At 34.9% G+C, this 22,576-nt stretch overlaps 1 protein-coding gene across 1 annotated transcript; it reads left to right on the top strand.

Moving 5' to 3' along the window:
- The first annotated feature begins 894 nt into the window (after positions 1–894).
- On the top strand, positions 895–18,708 carry LOC138308063 (run domain Beclin-1-interacting and cysteine-rich domain-containing protein-like). The gene is made up of 20 exons (XM_069249013.1): positions 895–970; positions 2,082–2,235; positions 2,719–2,944; positions 3,367–3,473; positions 4,991–5,171; positions 5,431–5,982; positions 6,311–6,432; positions 7,611–7,781; positions 8,420–8,462; positions 9,590–9,652; positions 10,562–10,609; positions 10,765–10,854; positions 12,504–12,546; positions 12,822–12,986; positions 14,960–15,060; positions 15,757–15,806; positions 16,489–16,562; positions 17,483–17,547; positions 17,980–18,280; positions 18,606–18,708. The coding sequence occupies exons 1-20, from the start codon at positions 939–941 to the stop codon at positions 18,691–18,693; spliced, it is 2,676 nt and encodes an 891-aa protein (XP_069105114.1). The 5' UTR covers positions 895–938; the 3' UTR covers positions 18,694–18,708.
- Positions 18,709–22,576: the final 3,868 nt, after the last annotated feature.

Raw genomic sequence — 22,576 nt, 5'->3', positions numbered from 1 at the left:
CGTTACATGCATTTTTATCGCCAGCGGAACTTTATATTGACGTCAAAGTTTTGTTACACTGTATTTTAATCGTCTATTCACATAAGAAAGGGCACTTACCACGGAATTTATGGAAAATTCGTTGAAAAACGAACCGTGAAATTTGATCGAAAAATAGTCAAAATGCATTAAATATTATATTTAAATAAAATATCAACAATATATTAAAACGTTTAAATGCTAATAAATTAGAAATATGTTTGTTCCACAATTATTGTATCATGGAAATATAACAAAATTATAGGAAGGAAAGTCAATATTTCTCGTACAGCGATAGACTTTATAATATTGAGAAAAAAAACTTAAGTGCCGAATTATCTTCAAAAAGAGCTGAACATTCCAAATGCCGAAAATAAAAGGGCCGAGATTACCAAGTGCCGAATATCAAAGTGCCGAGGTGACCAAGTGCCGAGACGTCTATGATCCCAACGTATGCAACGTACAGAACCAACTTGGCCATGGGTAGCACATGTATGAGAATTTAAAAACTTACCCTTTCAGTCCTTTTTGAGAAATATTGGTAACAAAGCTTCAATTTTCAAAATCCTGTCCGAACAGTCCCAAATCGCAATTTGCACAACTAAGGTCCTATGGTAGCCTACTAAGTTACATTTACATGTAAAATTTCAGACAGATCTTTTGAATTCTTTCTGTGAAATAGCGTTAATTACATGTATATGACGATTTTCAGTTCATCAAAAACTCAAGATGGCTGTCTGTCGGTCATCTTGTTGGGCGATCGGACAAACAAAATGCAATTTGCACAATTAGGGTCCTAGATGATCTACCAATTTGCGTCAAATCCTTCAGCATTTAGTCAAATGGTCGAGGGGAGATAATTCTCATTCAGTGAACAAAATACGAAAAGACGGCTAGATGTCAGAAATGTGTAAACAAAAATGGCGGACGATGAGGAGGATTTTGACCACAGGTAGGCGTGACCGTCTTGACATGTATAATCACGGAATAACATTCTATTTTAAGTTTGCAGTTCATAAAATATATGAATCATGCACACACTAGTCTATTTTCTTCAGTTTATAGCGACTATACATATACCTAGCCAGTCCACAAAATGGCGAGGTCTGAAACATGCTATACGGACATGTGACGTTTCGTCTGCTGATCATGACTCCATGTAACGTTATTATCTGTACTTGATTTAAATCTTATATGAGGCAAATGTTATACATATATTTCGAATAAACAAATCCTTCCATTTTATTGTCCTTTAAAATCATTGGGTTCGGATGGTAGCCTAACTCTCAGAAAACCTGTTAAAAATCCACTGGGAGGTTCAATGAGGTTTCAATGAAAGTGAATTTAAGTTTAACGGACGAATGCATATGTTTTCTTTTTTAGTAAATACGATTAAAAAACCGAGAAATTTTCTACTGTAGCCAAATTAGCTAACACAAATCTCAATAGCTAGTAATCAGTCGTTGAAACATTCTATCTGTAGTTATTTTGGTCTATCAGAATTACTTCCCTTCACGACCTGAGGTAAACTGTACATTGATGGAGTGAAAAAGACAAAGTGAATTCAAGACAACAGATAACTTTTCTCGTGGCTCCATTGGACTGGTGACAACTGAAATTCAAGCAAAACATCAAAAGTCTCCATTGTGAAAAAGATGACCTGCACTCATCCCAAATTTCTAAAAATCTGATGTGAGATTATAGATTGTTAAAATTCCAACATAGTTGTCATTAGATATAACTCTGAGACAGATCAGACTGGTCATTATAAATTAATGCACCTTAAAGTGTTCAGAAGGACCAAGGTGAGCTTATGCCATACTGTAGCGTCCGTCGTCCGTCCGTCCGTCAACAATTGACTTCTTCTCCATAACCGCTGGTCAGAATTCAACAAAATTTGACTGGTAGCATCCTTATGGGTTACTGACAGAAAATTGTAGAAAAGACGGGGCTGACCCCCCAGGGGCCTAAGGGGCGGGGCCAAAAGGGGTCAATTTAGCTTTTTTTTTTCCAATGGTTACTGTTTTAATGATATAATTCTAGTGATATATTGTGTTTACCAGATCCGAGAAACATGACTTGATAAATGGACTGAAGTCGATCGTTGAAGGACTACTTGCCACACACACATATAATGTATGGAATACCTATGGTGGATTGTCGAGAGTTTGTAAACAAGTGGAATTGATCTTACACCATGGCCTTAAAAGTACACAGGTATGTCAAAATGTTCTGTCAATGGTACAATATTCCTTATCAACTTTTCAAACTGTACCAAACTGAGTTTAAAAGAGGGGAGATAATCCTACACTGGTACCATAGTCACCAAAGTCTGTCACATATAATGGTTGTCATATCAGGGGAGATAATCCCCACAGATATCGTCTATTCCATCTTTGAATATTACAGAGTTGTATTCCTTGTGGGTAGGTATCAAATTTGACAACACATCATTGCTTTGTGAGCAAATATTACATTGTTTTCTCTCAAAGATATGATGTTACAGCCATAAAAACATGATGTAACAATCACCACATATATGCAAGGGAAGATAACTCTGTAATGTTCACTTACAGATTATGTGCTGGTGATATGAGGGGACATAATTTCCAAACATATCAGTAACTGATCCATCAGGGGAGACAATCCTCATGTATCACTATACGTCCACCAGATGTTAATGTTATTTTTTTCCCACAGGGTGATTTTGGCAGTCAGTTGGACTTTTGGCCATTTGTTCAGGGGTTGAAAAGACTTAATCCTGTGTTGGCTCCAGCTATAGAGAAAATAAACCGTCAGTCACAGGCCACACCAGATATCAGCAGGGGACACGTGTGGGTAAAGGAGTGTTTGAGTGAACATAACCTATCCAGTCTGTTAAACACTCTCGTCAGTCACAGGAAACACCTGGAGAAATATTATTACGGTAATACATACAATTGTGCTATAGTGTACAGTAATAAAGTAATAGTCACAACTTTCTATCCATATACAGGAAGGAAATCTAAACTCAAGTAACATTTGATGGTAATATAAGAGTATGGCAGATATCTGCCATTAAGACATGTTAGTGATGTAGGAATCGCATTCGTCTCATGTTACCAGGATTACTATTGTGTTTTTGAACTTTCAGGCCACGCATTCCTGCGTTGTAAGGATTATTATATTGTGTTTTTATAACTTTCAGACCACACCTTCCTGCGTTGTAAGGATTATTATATTGTGATTTATAACTTTCAGACCACGCCTTCCTGCGTTGTAAGGATTATTATATTGTGTTTTTATAACTTTCAGACCACGCCTTCCTGCGTTGTAAGGATTATTATATTGTGTTTTTACAACTTTCAGACCACGCCTTCCTGCGTTGTAAGGATTACTACCGGTCACTGTATATCTGTCTACAGGCAGTAGAACAGAACAAGGTCGCCCTCCTGGCAGAACTGGACCTTGGCCTTGTATGTATCGTTTATCACGAGGATAAATAAAACTAAATTGATGGAATTTCACCTTAAGAGTAAATGTATTTATTAAAAGTGTTAAAAGATATCAGGTCTACCAAGTATCATAAGTTTGAAGCCAAAAGATATCAGGTCTACCAAGTATCATAAGTTTGAAGCCAAAAGATATCAGGTCTACCAAGTATCATAAGTTTGAAGCCAAAAGATATCAGGTCTACCAAGTATCATAAGTTTGAAGCCAAAAGATATCAGGTCTACCAAGTATCATAAGTTTGAAGCCAAAAGATATCAGGTCTACCAAGTATCATAAGCCAAGTATCATAAGTTTGAAGCCAAAAGATATCAGGTCTACCAAGTATCATAAGTTTGAAGCCAAAATATGACTATTGTAATGTACTGGCTTTAGGTTTGTGGTTTTCTGGATGTACATGTACTAAAGTTTCTCACCTTCAAAACTGACATTTCATAAATCCATTGCTTTGAAAAGTCTGCTTTACAAATAGAATGAATAATACTTGTAACGATACAATTATTATTTATCAATTCAATATCATTAATTTATTATTCACAGATAGGTAAATCAATAAAAGAACATTCAGTTTGCTGCTATAGCTCAAATTAAAATGCATTTTTTCTTGAAAATAGTAAAATAACATGAATCACTAAACAAAAAGTAAACATATATGCCAGTACATATACATTATACAAAGTCATGTGAATGGGAATTGATCTTCTCCAAAACCTTTAACCAATGTTTTATGTATATTAATCCCCTCTTTTCTTACCAAACATTCATATTTGTTATAAATTAAAAGAAATGATACTTTAGCCAATTTTTGCACCTCCAACAGTGTGATGTGATGATTTGGCCAGCTCTATAATTAGGTCTAAGGATTTCTGTATAAGATTTAGTTATAAAGACAAAGAGGAATGATTTTGAAAGGTGCATTACAAAATTAATCCGAGAATTTATCCAACATTAATTAAGCCATCCCAATGAAAAGTGATTAGATGTCAGCTACATGTATGTCCAGGTGAGCTGGGGTGATAAGTGCTCACCTGTGATTACTGACACCTCCAGGGTCACTCAAAGGTCAAGCTATAAGTAATTAGATCTTGAAACATTACTTAATTAAACATATTGTTATACCTTATATGTCACATATTGTTTCATAGGACAAATTCGTAGTAAAACCGAATGTTGTGTCCCATGCATAGAAACATGTATCATTCATCAGAATCAACCAATCACAATTTGTCCCTGCTGTAGTAGGATTTTTATTCACTACTCTTTCCTATATAGAATTGACAGGCAGAGTCACAGTACATGTATTCAGATTTTTCTTGGAGAAATAGTTTACAACATTGTTCTTCCTGAGTGGTAATACATTCGTCTTTAGACTTCTACTTATAATTATTTCTCCTTTTTATAGTTTTTCCATTTTTATGTTTTCGAAACTTAATCTGAGTAACTCAACTGATACCGAGAAGTAAATGCTAATTACATGTTAAAGTTAAACCATGGCAGAACATCAAGCGCTCCTGTGATGATGAGCAGTTCAGCACCTGTTCACGACCCGACCAGGAGAAGTTCGTACCACCAGGGGGCACTGGCACTAGCCCCACCTTTTACTTCACCCACGAAAGAGAGTATCCTGTGTAAATCAGATGAATATGCTTTACCTTCAAGTATAGGTTTGTTATTTTCCTGTAAAATACAGATGTAGATTTTATTGATGTAAATGTAGAGGTATAGAATTATGCTTAACACAATTTTTAATATATTTTTTATAAGAGTTTAAGATTGGTAGCCAAGGGATCAAAGCCTATATTGGCTATATATTGAATCGGCATCAGATTTCTACTGTATATAATTATACCCGCTAAATGACATTGATAAACAATTACAACGTTTAACTACAATACTTTGATGTCTGTATTGTGTTTTTTACAGCATCTACAGGAAGTCCCCAGGAAACTTCAGCCTTAGCCAAGGAAGCACTCCGAACAGTCTTACGGAAATCAGGCTCCGAATCACCGACCCATGACATGCAAGTTTCAGAGCCGACAGACCGAGAATTTAGTTTCTATAATAGCCTTAACAGTGATCCTTTACGGAACATGGACTTTAATCAGGACCAATCAGATCCATTTGATACAAATAACAGCGCTAAAAATAATAGCCAGCAAAATAAGGTTTTAGTTCGAAGCCGATCAGAAATGGTAATGGGTGTGACCAAGGCTGGTGTTTCTGAGGCAGGGATAGACTTGACAATATCTGAGAAAAAGGTGCGGACGAAATGTAAGCCAGAAGATATTTTCTCAGACTCAGAAAGTCGACCTAAACAGAAAGCATCAGAGGTGCAGAGCAAATCCTCACCAAGTAAAAAACTGGGTCATAAAAGGTCAAGGTCAGATTTTGCCGTTAAAGATGTTCAAGCTGATTCTGTAGACGGGAAGATTCTGGATTCTGACAAGGCCCAGACCCTGGGAAGCAGAGGTCACAGTAAGTTCTTATATTGGTACTGTACAAATGATAGTCTGTATATAAGTTCATTTTAATTAAAGTCCATAGTTCAATTATGATATATGGCATATGGGTATTGTGCTTAAATTAAATCCGTAGTTAAATGGATTAAATGAAACATTAATATTGTATATGTTTATTATAATAAATAGTAACACTTGGACCAAGTCCTTAGGAACCACTGAGAGCAGTGTCATAAGCAGTATATGGAAAAATAGATGGCCCTGTGTATGAGACACGGTACAAACTTTGTTGTATTCACTTCTAATCTGTATGAAACTTAAATTGATTGTTTATACCAAATAAGGAAATGAAAATCGTCGGAGATCTGCAGCACGAGAAGGCTATTTCCCCCAGCCACAACAGGGTCAGTCTCTCATCAATTATCTGTCATCTCAAGACTTCCATACCTGTGCCAATTTAGACAAGGTCAGTATATACTCCACTTTACTTTCACCTTGGTCCCTATGCATTGCCACCACTCTTCTGGAGAATGCCCAATAAAAATAGTTACTTAACTTTTCAGGAGAACGCCCTATAAAAATAGTTACTTAACTTTTCAGGAGAACGCCCAATAAAAATGGTTATTTAACTTTTCAGGAGAATGCCCAGTTCAGTATCTCCTACTGACCTAGACCCTTTATACATTGCAATTTGTTAACCAAATTTTTTCAGGAGAATGCCCACTTCAGTATTTCGGAGGCACCATTTACAATATTAACTTTTCAGGAGAATACCCACTTCAATATCTCAGAGGCCTCTATACATGATTTGCTACTTTTAACTTTTCAGGAGAATGCCCACTTCAGTATCTTATCAGAGGTCCCTTTACATGATTTGCTACTTTTAACTTTTCAGGAGAATGCCCACTTCAGTATCTTAGAGGCCTCTATACATGATTTGCTACTTTTCATGAGAATGCCCACTTCAGTATTTCAGAGGCCCATTTACATGATTTGCTACTTTTAACTTTTCAGGAGAATGCCCACTTCAATATCTCAGAGGCCTCTATACACGATTTGCTACTTTTAACTTTTCAGGAGAATACCCACTTCAGTATCTCAGAGGTCCCTTTACATGATTTGCTACTTTTAACTTTTCAGGAGAATGCCCACTTCAGTATCTCAGAGGTCCCTTTACATGATTTGCTACTTTTAACTTTTCAGGAGAATGCCCACTTCAGTATCTCAGAGGCCCATTTACATGATTTGCTACTTTTAACTTTTCAGGAGAATGCCCACTTCAATATCTCAGAGGCCTCTATACAGGATTTGCTACTTTTAACTTTTCAGGAGAATGCCCACTTCAGTATCTCAGAGGTCCCTTTACATGATTTGCTACTTTTAACTTTTCAGGAGAATGCCCACTTCAGTATCTCAGAGGTCCCTTTACATGATTTGCTACTTTTAACTTTTCAGGAGAATGCCCACTTCAGTATCTCAGAGGCCCATTTACATGATTTGCTACTTTTAACTTTTCAGGAGAATGCCCACTTCAATATCTCAGAGGCCTCTATACACGATTTGCTACTTTTAACTTTTCAGGAGAATGCCCACTTCAGTATCTCAGAGGTCCCTTTACATGATTTGCTACTTTTAACTTTTCAGGAGAATGCCCACTTCAGTATTTCTGAGGCCCTTATTGCTGCTATAGAACAGATGAAGTGGAACCATATTATTGGGCCCCACACGCATGAGGAGGACGAAGGGGACTCTGACGAGGAAATCCAGGAACTTAAACAACGAATACGAATACGCAAACGAGAAAGGTTAAAGGAGGTTAGAGAAGTATACCTTTAAGTTAAAATAAAACTCAGTATGTTAAATGGAAGTTAATATATAAAATGGGATGGAGAATGCCATTTTGATTAAATTCTAGACATGATATTCTTTCATATAAAATGTTTAAATAGTGCCAACATGAAACAAAATGGGAAATTTGTAATTTTACAGGCAAGTAAAAGTACAATCTTAATTAACACAAATTCTTAATTATTAGACCCAGGAAAGAGCTTCAGCGTTAAGTTTTCAAAATTCATAAATCAACCTCACTAATTACCACAAAAACAAGCAATAGCTGACAGTTATTTGTCCATTTTGTGACTCTATGATAATGATTCTGTTACTAAATAGACATTAGTAAGAAATGCAATGAACCCTCAGAAACGCTTCTGGTTCTGATTTTAATAATCTTATCCTGTGTTCATGATTAAGGCAAATTGATATACAATTTACATTCATTATTATCAAAATTTTTACTTCTGTACATGATGTTTTCTGTATAAAGTAATCGTCACTGTACAAAGGGGATTAGAGTAATGGGAGACTGTACAGTACATATATATTAAAGGCATAAAGAGGTGATACTTCATTGTTGACCTATTTATTATTACAATGTTGTGTGTGACTAATTACAGAAAGGACGAGGTTTCCCTGCCTTTAGTGATGGGAGGACAGATAGTAAGTTTGGATTGTATACATTTGTCAAACCTGTAGTTCTGTAAATCTGTAAACCTGCGATCACAGAGGATTTGTTGTCACAATTTATTTCTTTTTCTTATTTTCACTTACTTTTACTGAAGTATACATATTGCACATCTTTTTGTCGCAAGATTTTAAATTAATTTTTACTGCTTGATTGTGCTATTGGACGTTGTAAAATATACAAATTTATTTGCTTTTGGTAACATATTTCATATCTATTGATATCTTACTTTTTATATGCTGTCAAGGTTGTTCAATGTCTGGTATTGTAAACAGAAATAAAATATATTTGACTTATCAGAGTTTTGTTGAGAAATAAAATATGAGCAATGTAAAAGATCAAATTACTGTGATAGAAATCTAAAAAAAACTTATATTATGTCACGAGAAATTGAAATATCAGTTTATCACAAGTTTTAATATCAAGATATTGAACAACAGACAGTACTGCTTCAAATGATTGCTTTTAATTAATACCAACTAAAGGCAATATTTTCATCTTGAATTATCATCACATTGATCAAGAGCATCGTATAATTCTAAATTTTCAATTCATGGACTTCTTAGTAAAAGATAAAGGAAATAATATGTCAATATTGAGATACCCAAACATGTGGTTAAAGTACAATTTACTGTTGAATAGTCCCACCTTCTGGTGATGATGATGTCATATTTTGATGTAAATTAAATAATACAGCGTCTAGTGCTTGTATTATTGCTACATGTATCTGGTATACTATATATGTAGGACTTGCCCTACAATGACATCTAGTGGTGACCATTTGTTTTTGTGTTGTCCCAATGACCACGTGGTGGAACTAATCAACAGTAAACTATAATGTACTCAAGTTGATTTGGTATCACAAAGCCTGTATTTCTACATAAATAAATTCATCTCAGATGGTATATTTTATTAATGTACCCTTTTTCTTTTTTATTGAGGGCCTAATTAACAAAACATTTGGAAGGCTATTCTTGATACATTTACAAAAAAACTAATTTTTGAAGTAAACTGATTTTGTTTGAAATATTGTTGATACATGATGTGATCAATGTATTGATAGTTGTGTTAAATGTTGTGTGCCGTGTTTCTCTTTGTGTAGCCACTACCAGTCAGAGCACATCTTCTCCTCTCAGTTCCTCTGTCGACTCGCCAGAATATCCAGGTTGGTGACGTCTCATTCTCACAGAGAATCTAAAATATTCCTCCAACTTATAACAATGATACATTTGTCATTGCACTACGGTGAAGCCTGACTCTTACTTTAACAGCTATTAAAGTAAAATCAGAACTCGGACTTTAACGACTGAAGTTAAATTAGCACACTGACAAAAGCTAAACTAAAATTAGAACTCTGACTTAAAAAATATCCTGTTTCATTCAGACATCCTTACCAATCACTGACCATACACTATTCTGTAACATGACAACTATATCATATGCTCCGACGGTGCCATAACCAACAAGATGCTTTCTCAGCAGCTTCACCAATTCTCCTCATGCTCTTGACATTGTTTTTACTGACATATATGTTGGATCTAAAATGAGTGTTCTTTCCATATGAAATTCTATTTAGCAAATTTTTGTTTTTGTGGGCCTTGGCAGGCAAATATTAAAACTTCGCTCCAGGTTATATTACGGTACACTGCTGAAATAAAAAATGCAAAAATATTACTTGGGCGCAGTCACTGGATATCAGGCAAATTACATGATACAATGATCTTTTTACTGACATATACTGTCATATCTAATAAAATGTTCCCACACAGTGTCGGTGAGGTTTCCTGATAATACTATAAAAAATAAAATTGAAACTGATCTGTTTTACAGTAGCAAGTATTGTTATAAGTATAATTGTTTTGATTTACCACCAATAACCCTATTATCAATATAGTTTTATGGTTAATCAGTAACAAAGACAAAAAAATAATTGTATTTGAATGTGTAGAAATTATTCATGTTAAGAAAGAAGAATACAACTTGAATCCTAGATTTTTCAACTCAATTTAAAACAACTTTCAGACAACACATTGACAAATTGATTTTGATTATTATTTCTTTATTAAATTTTCAGACAGCTCAGAATCGAGTGATTTGGATGAAGGAAGAATAGAATTATCAAGTAAGTTAGATTTAATTAGTTAATAGATGAAGAAATTGATAAACTGATTGGATTTTTCTTACAGATTAAGATTCATCTCTGTATAATGGAAGTATTTTAATTAGATAAAAGTTTTATATTTTAAAGTCAGCTAATTATGATAATTATAATTCCAGTGACAGATCAGGATGTTAGTCAAAACCAGTCCAACCTGTCGCTGTTATCATCTCAAGGCTTGTCTTTATCTCTGGCCTCGCTCTACTCAGGTAAGTTATCATCTCAAGGCTTGTCTCTATCTCTGGCTTCGCTTTACTCAGGTAAGTTATCATCTCAAGGCTTGTCTCTATCTCTGGCCTCGCTCTACTCAGGTAAGTTATCATCTCAAGGCTTGTCTCTATCTCTGGCCTCGCTCTACTCAGGTAAGTTATCATCTCAAGGCTTGTCTCTATCTCTGGCCTCGCTCTACTCAGGTAAGTTATCATCTCAAGGCTTGTCTCTATCTCTGGCCTCGCTCTACTCAGGTAAGTTATCATCTCAAGGCTTGTCTCTATCTCTGGCCTCGCTCTACTCAGGTAAGTTATCATCTCAAGGCTTGTCTCTATCTCTGGCCTCGCTCTACTCAGGTAAGTTATCATCTCAAGGTTTGTCTTTATCTCTGGCCTCGCTTTACTCAGGTAAGTTATCATCTCAAGGCTTGTCTCTATCTCTGGCCTCATCTACTCAGGTAAGTTATCATCTCAAGGCTTGTCTTTATCTCTGGCCTCGCTCTACTCAGGTAAGTTATCATCTCAAGGCTTGTCTCTATCTCTGGCCTCGCTTTACTCAGGTAAGTTATCATCTCAAGGCTTGTCTCTATCTCTGGCCTCGCTTTACTCAGGTAAGTTATCATCTCAAGGCTTGTCTCTATCTCTGGCCTCGCTTTACTCAGGTAAGTTATCATCTCAAGGCTTGTCTTTATCTCTGGCCTCGCTCTACTCAGGTAAGTTATCATCTCAAGGCTTGTCTCTATCTCTGGCCTCACTTTACTCAGGTAAGTTATCATCTCAAGGTTTGTCTTTATCTCTGGCCTGGCTTTACTCAGGTAAGTTATCATCTCAAGGCTTGTCTCTATCTCTGGCCTCACTCTACTCAGGTAAGTTATCATCTCAAGGCTTGTCTCTATCTCTGGCCTCGCTTTCTACTCAGGTAAGTTATCGTCTCAAGGCTTGTTGTCTCTATCTCTGGCCTCGCTTTACTCAGGTAAGTTTTCATCTCAAGGCTTGTCTCTATTTCTGGCCTCGCTCTACTCAGGTAAGTTATCGTCTCAAGGCTTGTCTCTATCTCTGGCCTCGCTCTACTCAGGTAAGTTATCATCTCAAGGCTTGTCTCTATCTCTGGCCTCGCTTTACTCAGGTAAGTTATCATCTCAAGGCTTGTCTCTATCTCTGGCCTTGCTTTACTCAGGTAAGTTATCATCTCAAGGCTTGTCTCTATCTCTGGCTTCGCTTTACTCAGGTAAGTTATCATCTCAAGGCTTGTCTCTATTTCTGGCCTCGCTCTACTCAGGTAAGTTATCATCTCAAGGCTTGTCTCTTATCTCTGGCCTCGCTCTACTCAGGTAAGTTATCGTCTCAAGGCTTGTCTCTATCTCTGGCCTCGCTTACTCAGGTAAGTTTTCATCTCAAGGTTTGTCTTTATCTCTGGCCTGGCTTTACTCAGGTAAGTTATCATCTCAAGGCTTGTCTCTATCTCTGGCCTAGCTCTATTCAAGTAAAAATGTGTTGGTTTTTTTTGTGTTTTTTTAAGTTGATCAAAATTTGATGTGATCGGTTTCCAATATAATAATGTGCAAAATTACATCTTTAAAAAAAAAATTCCACAAATCTTCTTGGAAGTTGATAATAAAAAATCAATTATTTTCTTTTTATAATTTCAGATGCAGATATACAAAAGAGCAACCCTAGTTTAGAAAAGCAGAGGTAAATTTTGCCTTAGTTGCTTTCTATGTATTAATGTCATTTATCGTTAAAAGAAATGTCAGTTAATTCTCCGATAAGTGTATAAGCGATACATTGTATGTATATAGCAGTTAAGGATTTTACTTTTTACTTAGACATTTTACTATCCCACTGCTCTATGTAATAAAGCTCATTGTCTAGCAGAGTTTTTTTACACATTTTCCTCTACTTATCCTCTATGAAGCTCATTGGATTGTAGGGTTTTTACTCATTTTTCTATTTTTTCCCTGATTCAGCTCGTTGGATAGTGGTGTGGTTTCTCACTCGGCTGAGTCTGTGGCTATTTCCCTGCTGAAGAAGTTTACAGAGAAACAGTTGCCGAAGGCATCAGACTTACAATGGCTGGTACCGGAATGTGATGCTCCGCAAAAGGTAAAAGTTCAAGTTTATTTAAATCATAAGCTTTAATACATAATATTTAATGGACTGTAATTCAATAATATGGAATATTGGCCCCATAATCTGCCAATTTTTAAAACTATTTATGATTGATTTATTAAATTTTTGAATTTCAAATATTGAGTACGTCCCTCTTGATACAATTTTCAGCATAATTTTGTGTATTGTTGTACCTGCAGTTGCCATGGAAAAATAATGTCTTATTGTTATATATGCAGAGGTGATGCAGCTTAATATCTACTCTGTCCAGCAGTCACTTGTTATTATGCTGCTATACTGATATATACCTAGCAGTCAATACCACCAAACTTTTAAAGACCAGAAAAAAGTCTGTTAATGTAGAGTCTGTAGGGAAGATGTTTACCATGTGATAATGTAGAGTCTGTAGGGGAGATGTTTACCATGTGATAATGTAGAGTCTCTGTATGGTCGTAAGAAGTGTTTACCATGTGATACTGTATGGAAGATGTTTATGTGATAATGTAGAGTCTGTAGGGAAGATGTTTACCATGTTATAATAAGTTCGTAGGGAGATGTGTAGAGGATAGATGTTTACCATGTGATAATGTAGAAGTCTGTAGGGAAGATGTTTACCATGTAATAATGTAGAGGTCTGTATAGAGAAGATGTTTACCATGTGATAATGATAGAGTCTGTAGGGAAGATTTTTTAACCCTGTGATAATGTAGAGTCTTGTAGGGAAGATGTTTATACCATGTGATAATGTAGAGAGTCTGTTGGGAAGATGTTTACCATGTGATAATGTAAGAGTCTATAGGGAAGATGTTTACCCTGTGATAATGTAGAGTCTGTAGGGAAGATGATTTTACCATGTGATAATGTAGAGTCTGTAGGGAGAGATGTTTACCCCCATGTGATAATGTACAGTCTGTAGGGAGATAGGGACGGGAAGATGTTTACCATGTGATAATGTAGAGTCTGTAGGAAAGATGTTTACCCTGTGATAATGTAGAGTACTGTAGGGAGATGTTTACCATGTGATAAATGTGAGAGTCTGTAGGGAAGAGTTTACCATGTGATAATGTAGAGTCTGTAGGGGAGATGTTTACCATGTGATATGTAGAGTCTGAGGAAGATGTTTACGATGTGTATACTGTAGAGTACTGTAGGGAAAGATGTTTACCATGTAATGATGTAAATGTACATGGGAAGACCATCTGTAGGGACGATGTTTTACCCATGTGATAATGTAGAGTCTGTAGGGAAGATGTTTAACCCTGTGATAATGTAGAGTCTGTATGGGGAAGATTGTTACCGTGTGATAATGTAGAGTCTGTATAGGGAAGATGTTTACCGTGTTATAATGTGATAGGGAAGTTGTTTTAGAGTCTGTAGAGTCTGGAAGATGTTTACCCATGTGATAATGTAGAGTCTGTATTGGAAGATGTTTACCATGTGATAATGTAGAGTCTGTAGGGAAGATGTTTACCATGTGATAATGTAGAGTCTGTAGGGAATATGTTTACCATGTGATAATGTAGAGTCTGTAGGGAAGATGTTTACCATGTGATAATGTAGAGTCTGTAGGGAATATGTTTACCATGTGATAATGTAGAGTCTGTAGGGAGATGTTTACCATGTGATAATGTAGAGTCTGTAGGGGAGATGTTTACCATGTGATAATGTAGAGTCTGTAGGAAGATGTTTACCGGTGTGAATAATGTAGAGTCTTGTAGGGGTTTACCGTGTGATGTAAGTCTGTTGTTTACCATGTGATAATGTAGAGTCTGTAGGGAAGATGTTTACCATGTGATAATGTAGAGTCAGTAGGGAGATGCTTACCATGTGATAATGTTAGAGTCTGTAGGGAATAAGTTTACCATGTGATAATGTAGAGTCTGTAGGGAAGATGTTTAAACATCTGAAAATGTTAGAGTCCTGTAGTGGAGATGTTTTACTCTTGCAATAATGTAGAGTCTGTACTCTCGGAAGATGTTTACCATGTGAAATGTAGAGTCTGTAGGGAAGATGTTTACCATGGTGATAAATGTAGAGTCTGTAGGGAAGATGTATTTTACCAATGTGATAAAGTAGAGTCTGTAGGGAAATGTTTACGTATGTGTAAATGTAAGCGTCTGTAGGAAGATGTTTATCATGTGATAATTAGAGTCTGTAGGGAAGATGTTTACCATGTGATAATGTAGAGTCTTTATGAAGATGTTTACCAGTGATAATGTAGAGGTCCTGTAGTGAAGATTGTTTACCATGTGATAATGGAGAGTCTTAGGGAAGAATGTTTAAACCATGTGATAATGTAGAGTCTGTAGGGAAGATGTTTTACCATGTGATAATGTGTAGGAATTCTGTAGGGGAGTTATTTATACATCTGAAAAATTTTAGAAGTGCTGTGGAGGGAGATGTTACCATCAATAATGTAGAGTCTGTAGGGGAAGATGTTTACCATGAGCTAATGTAGAGTCTGTAGGAAGATGTTACCGTGTGATAATGTAGAGTCTGAACGGAAATGTTACCATGTGATCATGGAGAGTACTGTAGGAAAAGACATGTTTATCTTGTGATAATGTAGAGTCTGGTAGGGGAGAATGTTATACCATGTGATAATGTAGATCTGAAGGGAAGATGTCACCCATGCGATAATGTTGTGAGGTTGTTAAGCTACGCTTCCACTGCCAAAATTCCTACACCATTATCACCAGAGTGACGGGGAGAATGCTGAATTCTCAAGTCTAATTCTTTAAAGGTAATTCAATCATGTATATGGTAAAACTTCTGAAGTCTAATTCTTTAAAGGTAATACAATCATGTATATGGTAAAACTTCTGAAGTCTAATTCTTTAAAGGTAACATAATTTTGTATATGGTAAAACTTATCAAGTCTGGTTCTTTAAAGGTAATACAATCATGTATATGGTAAAACTTATCAAGTTATGGTAAAACTTGTCAAGCCTGGTTTGATATTTAAAGGTAATACAATCATGTATATGGTATAACTTCTGAAGTCTGGTTATTTAAAGGTAATAAATGTATATAGTAGAACTGAAAATTCATGCATGTTATTTAGCAGAATTAGTACTGAAATAGACTGTCAAGAATCTGTAAATGCTTGGTGTTTTCTGAAAAGGCTGTTATTTCGACATTAGATAAAAGTCTATAAGTTATGTTATTACCTTACAACAATTCAGATTAGAAAGGAAAGACTTGTTAGAACATTTAATTATAAACTTAACACCTTTAAAATGATGTTGTATAGAACTAATGGATGTTTGGGTGTGACTTTGTTGTAATACTATATTCGACCCAGTAAGCGCCCAGGGCATTTGAAAATTTGAAAAAGAATCATAAACAAAAGATGCCAATAAGACAAAATTATAACAAATCTATACAGTTTTATGTAGTTTTGGTCTTTATCTATGCTTAGGCAATTGAAATTGAGGCCTCAAAATGGGTGAGAAGCGCCTTTAGGGACATGGGTGCTTATTGGGTCAAATACGGTACCTACATTATTGTTGTGTTGTGATTCAGATGAGGCTGCGGGGTAACTTGGAGTGGGCCCCTCCCCGGCCACAGATTATATTTAATATCCACCCTGCTCCAAAGTAAGTAACTGAACAAGAAACCTGTTAGAATTAATCAGGAAAATTAATTGACTGAAAGCCTTGATATCCATATCAACAATTGATACATACATGGAATAAAATTATCATTATGAGCCAATGCATAACATACACATATGATATGCATACATTTATACTGCGTACAAATTTACATATTGCATAACTTCAAACAATTTAACATTTGTAATAAATAGTATTTCCAAGTATTCTTTGAGCAAAATACATGTTGTGGTAAATGATACCACTTATCCTGATATTATTTAATTCTTTACCACTAAGTCATTCATATTTACATCATTCTTTATGGAAATCTCGTTTAATGTAGTTTTTTCTATATTTTCTTGAGCAATAACTCTTATAACTAGTATATATATATGTTAGTAGATATCACATGTTGTGATAGAAGTAGTTTTTGTAATTGAATATAAATCATTTTTATGTTTCAATGCTGTAAAATATAGTATGTTTGGTATTAATCATCAAAATTATTTGTTTCAAAACAAAGTCTGTGTCTAAGTGAATAAATATGAATATCATGTTGATGAGAAAAACTGGTTTGTCTATCAAAGTGGCATAGTCCTGATCAAAGTCAAATGTATTACATGTTTGTTCTTGTTTTTCGTCATTGTTGTGAACCCCGATTGTGATATCTTTTACTAAATGCTGTAACCCTTGTCAAAATAAAGTTTTTATGTATGACATTTTACATGTTACTTCCTTGTGCTGTCAAATAAACGTTAAAATTGTAGAAAACTATAATTATAATTTTGATGTCAAAATCAATATCTGACATAACATGATTTCCTTGTTCTGTAAAAATTAGAATTGTAGAAACTAAGGATTTGTCCTCTGTATACTCCTTATACAGAGAAATGATTGTAGTGTTCCTTTTCTGTTTACAGAAGAAGTACCATTATGGCCAAACAGAATTATATGTGTGCTGGGTGTGGTACGCGGGTCGAACAAGGTGAGAACTACACAGTTTGTATAGGATTTGGATACGTTATCAGGTCTCTTCATTGTAATTGAAGTCAACAATTCCTTGGAATAGTCAAAGTCAAACCTCATTGGGTTCCAGTTCTCTGGCTGATTAAGTTTCACATGTTACTTGTCCTAAATGTAAATTCCTCAGAAAGTCATACTCACATATTATTTGTTTAATATTATTATGGACTCTCAATCAGATTTTGTTATCCATACTTTAAATGATAGTTTTTGAATTCCGGTAGCATGCCATTTGTCTCGTGTGATAATTAAAAGTAATAAGATATTATATATTAATAAAAGTCATTACTTATGTTCACACAAACAAATAATTGGAAATAATATTTGAAATTTGCCAGATCGTGATCTGAGCTATAAAATTAAAGTGTTATATGTTGTGTTTTTGTCATTTCAGGTTATATAAGAAGATTCCGTTATTGTGAATATCTTGGGAAGTACTTTTGTCAGTGTTGTCATAGTAACAGTTTATCATACATACCTGGACGAATATTAAGACGTTGGGATTTCAAAAAGTATTATGTGTCAAACTTTTCACGTGATTTGATATCAAGAATCATTAGTGATCCATTATTCAATCTGACAGATATCAATTCTAATTTGTATCGGCGAGTCCGAGCGTTGGACAATATTAAGGATCTGCGCACACAGTTGATACATCTGAAAAACTTCCTCAGGATTTGTAAAAGGGCTTCCAGGTAAGTCTACAGGGTGTATAGAGTGATTACAGAATGTGTTATGGTGCTGATCCTGATGCTGGGGACCATTTCACATATCATGTGATACCTGGTAACATTTGTGCATAACTTTTGTTTCCATTAGTGATTGAATTACACTAAAAGATCATATCCGGTGATGAAGTTATATCCGGTGATTTTGTTTGTATTCTTTTTCATTGTAAAAGATTGATTTGTCAGTATAATAGAGAAATACAATCAGAAATTTTGTCGTTAGCACAAAAACATGATTGTGATAAATTCTGATAAGGGGAGGTAATCGCTACAACTTATCTTAATGTTTCAGTGTGCTTAGTGATGTGGAACAACTCCAAGGTCATTGGACAGATGATATACACCTGTACTCGTTATCCGACCTTGTACAGGTATTTTAATTGATACATTCTTCCCATTCGTCTGCCTGTTTTACTTGAATTTTACTTGAAAACCAATACACCAATGATTGCCAATAAGTTATTGTATGTAGATGTATATACATGTAGTGGAGTCCTATAATAATCATAGTATCCATTTGTCTGACTGTACATCCTAAATTGCTTTAAGTTTTACTCGGAACAGACACACATATATTTATTGCCAATAACTTATTATATGTAGATGTGAAATGTGAAATTGAGGAATTTAAAGAGGGTTGTTTGACCCCTATCTTGATACAATCCCGAAAGATCCATGGTCGAGGCATTGATCCGGTATCTAGATAATTGTCGAAAATTTGTGGTACAAATCGATCGGAGGAAAGTACATAACCAGTGAATAAAATGATTGTAATGTGGTTTTTCATCGTTTGACTGTGACAGGTGATTTAGTTATCTGGTGAGATGCTGACGACCTGCGGTTGAGAAACATTTAAATTATTTCCATGGTTCAGTCGATGTAAGCGGATAGTCCAGGACCATGTGCTGTAAGTTATACGTTATACCATCATATAAATAGCTTAAGTGTGAATACTATAGTTAGCTACTGTAAACCCTTCAGTAAAAAAAGTATTGTCACAGATATCTGAAGCTTGATTTAAATAATTAACAGGAAAATCTTAGGTATTAAGGAACTCTCTTTACCTTTTGTGCTGATTACGTTTGGGATTTACTATTTTCAATTCAAGTTCAGGTGATCATGAGGTTGAGCTGGGGCCTGTCATAAAATTGGTCCATAGTACTTGAGTTTGTATTTGTTTACCTCTCAACAAGTGCTGGTTCAAATTTATATATGTGTATAGATACATTTAACTGGTCATGGAATAGTCCTGTAGGATCTTCGTTCGTATTAATCATCAATATGACTAGTTAAAGACTAATTAACAAATATGAAGTATCACATGATTTGAGGCTTTTCAATATTTTGTACCTTACAGTTACGTTTGAAAATATTCAGTTGGGATTAATAGTATTAGTTTGCCCCATTTCCATTAAATGGATGGGGATGGAGACGACTTACCCATATTATCTGTCCTAGTTTGTCCTACTTTGATATATCCAATTCCCATTAAAATGGTATCGGTGGGGAGATTTATTTGTATGGTCTACTTTGATTTTAGAAGTCCGCTTTACAGTAATAATTTTATTTCGCCCATAATGATATGTATTTAGTCAAATTAGCAGACCCATCATTTCTAAAGGTCTGATTTCTAGTATTAGATTATCACACTTAATTTTTTTTTCTTCCCTTTGATAGTTTTGCCAGGGTCTTGGCTTTTTCTGTGAGATGTGCCATGATAAAGAAGTAATTTTTCCGTTTGAGCTACAGAAAGTCACAGTTTGTCCAGGTAAGCTACAGAACAGTCACAGTTTGTTCAGGTGAAAACTACAGAAAGTGAACTCGGTCCATGTTGAAACTTGAAGGGTTGTAAAGTAAAGTTACAGAACTTCATTATATATACATCATATATTATCAAAGTCATTCATCATGTAATGTCATCAAATATTTAAATGTTCATCGCTATTTTGAACAAAAAAATAGGTCGCCAATGCTCTTTTACTATAAATTGCTAGAAATTGACAGTTATGGGTGAAATCAATTCTATACACAGCTGAGTTAAATGACAAATATTTAACGTACATGACGATGTCGGAAGGGGAGAGCATTCTGCAATGCCTTTCTTAGTTAAATAGAGATTGAAAAAACAGTTTCTATTACCTTACTGTCTCTTTGATTTAGATATAATATTTACTTTGTTGTTTCCAGGTTGTATTGCTTGCTCACCATAAGTCTGTTTTATCCCTGACAAATGTTCCAAAATGTGCAAAAATTCTAAGCAAGGTAAGACTGCATACAGATTTGACTTTTAGTGCAAATATATTTATAATGTTTTATTAGTTAGTGTTTTCTCGGCAATAATGGGTTTTAGTTTAATTGTCATTTTATACCTTTCAAAAAGTGGGATTTCGTTACCAGTTGTGTAAAAAATTTATTGTGTCACACACTCCAATTTTGTGAAACATTTCAATGATTTTCTGTCTGAGTAAGTTTACTCATGTTCTTTAACTTGAAGTCGTTTATGATGGTTAACTTTGTGATATAGTTATTGACCTTTTTTGAAATATATTAGTTTGAAAACAAAAATTAATAGTATTTTGTTAAAGTTATCTGTTTTGCTCTACCAATAGTTTGTCAATTTTACATTTAGGCGTTTGAGGTTAGCTAAAGATGCTTCTTATCACCAGATTTTAGAGGAACTTCTGATGTAGCAGAATGAAATTCGAGGTTTTTGGATTACTTATGGCTAGTTAAATGATTGTGTTCAAACTTTAGTGTTTTTATCAAATTCAGCAGACTGTAGATATTATAATTACTGGGGTCTGAGGTCCAAACAGGTATGTGGATTACTACACGATTTACATTTGATTTTTTCTTCCAGTCTTTTATAGGATGGTTTGAGTCATTACATCTGTTGTTCTTTGTGGATTTTGTGAGTCGTAATCACCGATTGTCCACGCTAATGATTAAGTGGTCACAATTTTCCTCGTGTTGCAATTACTACAGTCATACTCACAGTTTGTTTCCTAGGTAATTATACGTGATCAAGGTAAAGTTCGAAATTTATTGAAACTTGATGCTGAAATAGTTGTCAGAATTAACAGGTTACTTCAATTAATAGCATATTAATCACAATATATTTGATCCAAAGTCCATAAGATGTTCATTTGTATAGAAGCTCAAAACATTTTCTCTGCAAAAATATTTTAAAATTTCAATATTGGAAGATTTGCCATAACCTTGATCCGATTTAGGTCGCTAAATGTTGTACAGTTAAAAAGTATGTTTACTAATACATGCGTTTGTCTATGAGGTGTAAATGTACTTCGGATAACTTAGACATGGGATTACCATGGAATCTGTGTCAATATCTGTCAATACCTGTTGGTAAGGAATCATGTAAGTTTATTTTGGGTATTCATGTCGTTTAGACGGCGGTCTCACAAAGCTTGCAACAGTAGGAGTTCTTGTTTCCCATCTTCTTGAAAATTTTGTCCCTTTATGCTAGAATTAATTTTATACTGTGTATACTAGTGTATGAGAAATGTTGCCTTAGGCAAATGTTTATCCAATAACAATATCATGGTCTATTTTTAAAGTTAAAAGTTTTTCTTTCCATATCAGTGTAGGAATTTGAAAATGGTACCATTGTGTCAGGGCCAGTTTTGAAATTGTGGTATTTCATCTTTTTGCTTCAAGAAAAAGATTGATTTCCTGTAATTACTTTTTTTATCATCGTAAATTTATGTCTTTTACAGGAAATTGTTAGGGTTATTCTTAAATAGCATTGTGCGCCAGCATTCTTTAGTGTATGTCATGAAATATTGTTTGCTGCAAATCTAAGATAACTAGGTCCGGTAGTTATTCTTTATGGGAGCATTAGTATGTGATAACATACGGTCACTTTGGCGACGTTTATTTATACATTTAGCATAGTTAATTTGGGCCTTTTACTTTTTACTTAAAATACTCCTGTTTGCCAAAATAACAAATGTGCTTGTCATATCATGGTATGGAGGCAAAAACTAGTAAGCACACGTGTTAACCCCCAATTCTTTAATTCCTGATTTAGATAAGAAAACACCTTTTTTATTGCCAATAAATTGATGGAGTGGTGCAATTGGAATAACAAAAGGTTTGAATACCAGAATTTTGACCCCTATTTAAGGTAAAGGGGATTATGAAAATAGCAGTCTTTTGACATCACAAAATTATTAGGTCGGTTTGAAAATGGTTCGAGGTATTGTAGCAGGGGTGAACAATAACTTTTTCAGAAGAGGTACG

The sequence above is a fragment of the Argopecten irradians genome, chromosome 14, assembly GCF_041381155.1.
Source record: "Argopecten irradians isolate NY chromosome 14, Ai_NY, whole genome shotgun sequence".
Taxonomy (NCBI): domain Eukaryota; kingdom Metazoa; phylum Mollusca; class Bivalvia; order Pectinida; family Pectinidae; genus Argopecten; species Argopecten irradians.
This window is presented reverse-complemented; position numbering and strand designations above follow the sequence as displayed.

Coding starts and splice junctions, on each gene's coding strand:
- LOC138308063 (XM_069249013.1), top strand. CDS start 939: ATGGCGGACGATGAGGAGGATTTTGACCACAG. Junction 8,463..9,589: donor TAGTGATGGGAGGACAGATA/GTAAGTTTGGAT, acceptor CTCTTTGTGTAG/CCACTACCAGTCAGAGCACA. Junction 10,610..10,764: donor AGGAAGAATAGAATTATCAA/GTAAGTTAGATT, acceptor TTATAATTCCAG/TGACAGATCAGGATGTTAGT.